Source organism: Primulina eburnea, chromosome 13, assembly GCF_022965805.1.
Source record: "Primulina eburnea isolate SZY01 chromosome 13, ASM2296580v1, whole genome shotgun sequence".
Classification (NCBI taxonomy): domain Eukaryota; kingdom Viridiplantae; phylum Streptophyta; class Magnoliopsida; order Lamiales; family Gesneriaceae; genus Primulina; species Primulina eburnea.
In genome coordinates, this window is record NC_133113.1 from 382,100 (window position 1) to 388,489 (window position 6,390).

Sequence of the window (6,390 nt, forward strand, 5' to 3'; positions counted from 1 at the left end):
CACGGCGTGACCAGCAAACCCGAACAGGGCGGTTTCCCACAGTTTCCAGCTGGTATTCATGCAGATCCATTTGGATGAGGGCATCTTTGAAAATAACATTGACAGAGCTCCCATTATCCACGAAAATTCTTAACACGTCATAGTTGGCGATGCGGGCCTGAATGACCAGCGCATCATTGTGAGGTAAACTCACTCCTTGGAGATCTTCTGGTCCAAAGCTTATAATCGGCTCGTCTCTTCTTTTATTATCAACTTCTAGATATTCCCTCCTACCCCTTGCCTTCCTTGCCCGATTAGAGTCGCCATCAGTAGCTCCCCCCGAAATCATTTTGATTACTCCTCGACTCGGAGAAGGATCCTCTCCTCCCGCTGGCTTGATTCTCTCTTCCCGGGTACTCGTTTTTCCTCCTCGTCTTCCACTTGAAGTGCTCATCGTTCTTTGGGGAATATTCAGCGATGAACGTCTGGACAACCAGGGTGGTTGTTGAGATCGTTCTCGTGGCGGGTGAGGCGCGGACACGGGACGTCTATTAGCATTTCTTCCTAGGACTCGGCACTGATTAGTATCGTGAGCACAATTTTTATGAAGGGTACAGTACCTTTTTTGTTCTGGCTTGGAGATTCTGACCTCTGAACGGGGAGGAAGGACTTCCTTTGACCTGCACTCTTGAATCTCTCTGTCCCGAGCCATCTTTAAAGGCACATGGGGAAAATGACCCCCACCACTTTTCTTAGGAGCTCTTTCTTCAGTTTTGTAAGTCCGATCTCCTCTTGCTCTTTTCAAGGCCTCTCTTTTCTGGTTTTGCGCTTCTTCCATATTGATATATTTCTCCGCTCGTGACAGGAGATCCTCAAAATTTTCAGGCAGTTTTTGGTTAAGGATCGGAAGAAATCCCCTTCCCATAACCCTTGCATAAATGCGGTGGTTTTTGTCTCAGGTGCACAGGTCGGCACATCAAGGGCCACCCGATTGAATCTTTTGAGATAAGCCCTTAGGGTTTCATCTTGCCTTTGCTTTACTTCGAATAAACTGAAGGCGGTCTTTTTGTACTTTTTACTGCTGCTAAATTGATGCAAGAACACTTTTTGAAAATCTTCAAAGCAACAGATGCTTTGTGGTGCCAACCCTTCAAACCATCTCTGTGCGGAATCGACCAGAGTGGTAAGAAATACTTTACATTTGATTGGGTCTTCATAGCAGTGCAACATGGCCATATTTTCGAAACGCGCGAGGTGTTCCTCAGGGTCAGAGCTTCCATCATAATCTTTGATTTTTGCCGACTTGAAATGCCCGGGAAGTGGTTCCCGGATGATGATGTCAGAGAATGGGCAGCCTTTGATTACAAAAATACCGCCCTTGGAGACAGCCTGCCCTTCCAATGCTTTCACTTTTTTCTTAATTCTTCCAATTCTCCAGCGATAGTGGGGGATTTAGAACCTGCGCTTTCCCTTTCTTCTTCCCTTCTCTCTTCCTCTTGTGCTTGCTTACGCTGCTGTTCATGCTGACTGGCCTGGTGAGAAGCAGCCTCTTTGGCGTTAGCCATGTTGACAGCATCGGTTATGATTTTCTTCAATTCTTCGGGAGTCAAATGAATGGTGGGTTGAGGATCATTAGGGGGGGGACCACCTGCGCCAGAGAGACGTGTATTGTTTTCCTCTGGGGCTCGAGAGACGTCTTGGTTTGCTCTCCTAGTAGGAGCCATATCCACGTCTTAGGACTCAGATTTCCCACAGACGGCGCCAATGATGCCACCCGGGTCGAACAGTGGAGTCGGTTCGGGAACTCTACCAGGTAAGCTATCAAGAATACGGGAAGAAATATGAGCTAAGACGGCGAACTGGAAGGAAGATTCTTCGTTTGCCTTTGAAAGATCTGCCAATAAGAAAAACAACCACGTGAATGGGCGCCGGAGGGGGTCCCCGGCGTGGCCACTCCGATGCTTAAGTCAGCAGGGTACTCAAGCAATAAAACCAATGTAGCCAAGTGATGGCTGTGATATTGGTGTACAATAAATGAGTGTGTTAAATGTTCATTAATATCTGAATGCAGGAATAAATGCAAAACCTGGTATTTATAGTGGAGGAAATAATGATGACCTCGTTTTTTGGGATGTGCGCATTAAATATACTAGGGCGGCTGATTATACCCTACTGTTCTGACATGTCAAATCATATATTAGTCATATCCCATCTGTCCAGTCACTCATTAATGTTAACAGGTCGGCCGCGTGTATTTTATTAAGTCAACATCATTAAATGCCTCCCTCGCTTCGAGATGTCAGAAGAGAAGTTATACCAGAACTCTGGTGCTATGTCCTGAATCAACCACTCGGGAGATGGGCTGTCCTGACCCGGGCATCGCTCATGGGCCTGACCCATGACCCGAGCATTCCCGAGATCAACTGCCCGGGACATATCGGGGTATCATCACTCCTTCCTTAAATAGTCGGGCTAGAGTCTACTCGCTGTCCCGATTAGTCCCTTGTGCCCGGTCAGAAAAGCCATTTTGATACACCTTCTGGACTGAGCATAGCTACACAGACATCGGTGTATGGTGAAGACTCGCGATGTATATCAATCAATCATATCTCCCACGTTTTTATGTTTTCGAGGATGATTTATCGCAATATTTCGATAGGCGTGTACGTCTTTTCAACTTTCTGGTGCAATTCCCAATGTCCATCCTGACCGTCTATGTATCCAAAGATTCGACGGTTGTGATTAGCCCCTTGCTATTATAAATATAGCAACATCTTTTTTTCCCAAGTCACCATTAAATAGTTGGTCACAAGAGTCAAATGGCGAGCTCCAGTAATCCGTCGAATTCAGATATGGAAGAAGTCTCGTGGCGATTAGTTGAGAAGAAGAAAACCGAGATAGAAGATGAAGTGTTCCATAAGATCGTTCGTTACTGCGAGAAACTTCAGAGATTACAACTTCTCCACGAGACCGGAGAAGCTAATGCTTCTAGACTGGTGGTAAAGATGGAGAAGTACCGGGAACGTCTGAACGTGACCGAAGAGGTGAACATCTTCGAGGGTGACTACATCTACCAGCTGACGTTGCTTAAGGAGATGAAAATCCTCTCGGACATTACAAGCACCGAGGGCTTCCTCAAGTCTTCCCCAAATGAGCTAAGAAAGTGGAAAACCATGTGGATACTCTTTGTAGAAGAAAAATACTCCGATGTAATTAGTAGAAATGCTAGCAAATGAATAAAGTTACTCTTCTGTTTCACCCTTGCTTTGTATTTTTAAGATCTGGTATGAGTCTTTATTACTGAATGCCTGCTGAACAAACCAAACAAAAGTATCCCAACGGTAATGGTTGATCACCGACTTTGCTTTGAAGCATTACGCTGGGCCCTGACACTCTCTTAGAGAGGATACGAAGCCCCAAGGCTTGTGATATCCGGGTAGTCATAATGATGCATGCATTATCATTAAACATTATCTCGGGAAACCTTTCATATTCGGGGTCGTTTTGATAACTGCATCCGCCTTTTGGTATGTAGTCACCCTCGAAGATGTTCACCTCTTCGGTCACGTTCAGACGTTCCCGGTACTTCTCCATCTTTACCACCAGTCTAGAAGCATTAGCTTCTCCGGTCTCGTGGAGAAGTTGTAATCTCTGAAGTTTCTTCCAGTAACGAACGATCTTATGGAACACTTCATCTTCTATCTCGGTTTTCTTCTTCTCAACTAATCGCCACGAGACTTCTTCCATATCTGAATTCGACGGATTACTGGAGCTCGCCATTTGACTCTTGTGACCAACTATTTAATGGTGACTTCCCAAAAAACGAGGTCATCATTATTTCCTCCACTATAAATACCAGGTTTTGCATTTATTCCTGCATTCAGATATTAATGAACATTTAACACACTCATTTATTGTACACCAATATCACAGCCATCACTTGGCTATATTGGTTTTATTGCTTGAGTACCCTACTGACTTAAGCATCGGAGTGGCCACGCCGGGGACCCCCTCCGGCGCCCATTCACGTGGTTGTTTTTCTTATTGGCAGATCTTTCAAAGGCAAACGAAGAATCTTCCTTCCAGTTCGCCGTCTTAGCTCATATTTCTTCCCGTATTCTTGATAGCTTACCTGGTAGAGTTCCCGACCCGACTCCACTGTTCGACCCGGGTGGCATCACTTGCTACTCTGCATATTCACCATATCAGTTCATTCCGAATACTACTCCAAAACACAACCATTTTCAACACTGCAAGAAAAAACAACCCACCTCCATTTTTATCTACACGATACCTTGAGTGGTAAAAGCCCCACCGCAATCCAGATAGCTTCTCCAAACACCACGAAGAGCAAGGACGATCCAGTGCCATTTGGAACCCTTTTCGCCATCGACGATCCTCTCACCGAAGGCCCCGAGCTCACGTCAGAACTCATAGGCAACGCGCGTGGGATGTACCTCTCATCAAGCCAAGACAAGTTCTTGACTTTGGTTATGTACGTTGATTTAGGTTTTACCACTGGGAAGTTTAAAGGGAGTTCCATCAGTGTGTTCTCGAGGAATCCGATAACGGAGAAGCATAGGGAACTGGCGGTGGTGGGGGGACGGGGCCGGTTTCGGATGGCGAGGGGGTTCATCGAGGTGAATACTTATTTCCTGAACACTACAAATGGTGATGCTATTCTGGAGTATAAAGTCACGCTTGTTCATCCATGAGGGATAATGCATGCTTTTTTAATAAGAGATTTATAACTTATATATTGTGGAGTTTTATTGCAAAATCGTACGTTCTTGATCTGTTTTAACTAAATATTTCATCGCTAGCTTCCAACACCCATAATGAAATGATTCAACTCATTAGCCCCAAACTAAACGTAGAACATGCAAGGGATAAGAGCATCCGAGATAATAGTACTCACTTTGCCTCAATCCTTGACATTTACATAATCATGAGTAAATAACCTGGAACTAATTGGAGACACAACACATCCTGTAGATTTCAAGATTGACTTTATTCATATTAACACGTCTCTACAAAATAAATCTCATCGTGTCGATTATGATGAAAATCCAAATGCGCGCATCCGGTGATGGAAAAAATAAAGGATTCAAGGTTATTGATCATTTCATGCTAAAATCTTTTTGTCGATTGTATCCAAACCAGTGTTCCGCGTGAATTACACCCATTTTCAGTCACCACAACCACAAACCCGTCAAAAATCTGTATATTGAGGCCATAACTTAAGTTCTGATAAGGCCCCTAACTAACCCGGTCCACTACTCGAGTTTTCTCTCTTTTTCTAGCTTGGAGAGTGTGAAAGGAAAAATAATTCTTGCGTGATATTTGATTAAGAGTTTTGGCTTTCTAGACTTTTACAGATTTAATTTGATATGCTAAAAATGTTTATTTCTTATAAACTTTATTTTGCCATGATTTGTATGTATCTAATCAAGGAAACAATTCTAGCGAAAATTAAAACATGCTTTTAAATATGAAGATCAAATATCGTGCACGGAGGTGAAAGAGCGGAAAGATATAGAGAAATATTATCAGAAAAAATAATTAAGTCGTAGAGCGTCGCCTTTTGAATAATACAATTATTTACAACTATGTTACCATGGTTCTTGGAGACGTCTGAAGACAATACTTATGAAAGTATTGATTGAATATTTCGTTTTGTTGCTCTAATTTTTAACACATATTTTTTGCATTATTTGATTGTTGTTTTTGGAATACAATTTGATTCCTTAACTTGTTAGGGAATACGGAACGAAACATATATGATTCAAATGACGTGAAAAGAGTAGTGTACGCCGTACGGTTGAGTTTTCAAAACGAGAACATCATTATTTTAAAACACATATATATAACCCCACTTACTTGATCTTAAGTTGAGAATAATATGAACAAAGTTGTCGGAAACGTTGCTAAAGTTGACACATTCTTGGACATCAACTCTTCTTTGAGAACTTGAAAATAAATGTCTTTCCTTGATTGAAGTGAACAGAACTTTGCTTGCTATAATGGTTGCTCGAAGATGGGCAGAAATCAGCTTTAGAGAATGAACTAAGCCTTTCTGCCCGAGTTTGGACAGATGTTTAGCTCGAAATTGGCAGCACTCTTGCTCAAATATGTTGATGTGGGGAACTCGAAAATAGGGAGAGAAATCATTTGTGTATGGTATGATTTCCTTCAGCTTTGGGATGATATTTATAAGCTAGAATAGGGAGAGATTCTGGAGAGTTTTAAGCATGTAATAATCACCATCTTAATGGCCTTAATTAAACACCAATTATTTGGCTTTTACATGCTGACCAAGGGGCTATTCAAATTCAAATTTTAACGGTCATTAGTGGTTGTCAATTATGGTCAAATCGTGCTTCAAATTTTCGAAATGAAGCTTTATGGGCT

General features: G+C 42.6%; 1 protein-coding gene across 1 annotated transcript; it reads left to right on the forward strand.

Annotated features, from left to right (window-relative positions):
* Positions 1 to 2,798: 2,798 nt before the first annotated feature.
* Positions 2,799 to 4,738, forward strand: LOC140809098 (dirigent protein 4-like). Its single transcript, XM_073166582.1, has 2 exons — positions 2,799 to 3,188; positions 4,119 to 4,738. Exons 1-2 carry the CDS (start codon positions 2,799 to 2,801, stop codon positions 4,692 to 4,694), a joined length of 966 nt encoding a protein of 321 aa, XP_073022683.1. The 3' UTR covers positions 4,695 to 4,738.
* Positions 4,739 to 6,390: the final 1,652 nt, after the last annotated feature.

Coding starts and splice junctions, on each gene's coding strand:
- LOC140809098 (XM_073166582.1), top strand. CDS start 2,799: ATGGCGAGCTCCAGTAATCCGTCGAATTCAGATATGGAAGAAGTCTCG. Junction 3,189..4,118: donor TAGAAGAAAAATACTCCGAT/GTAATTAGTAGA, acceptor CTTACCTGGTAG/AGTTCCCGACCCGACTCCAC.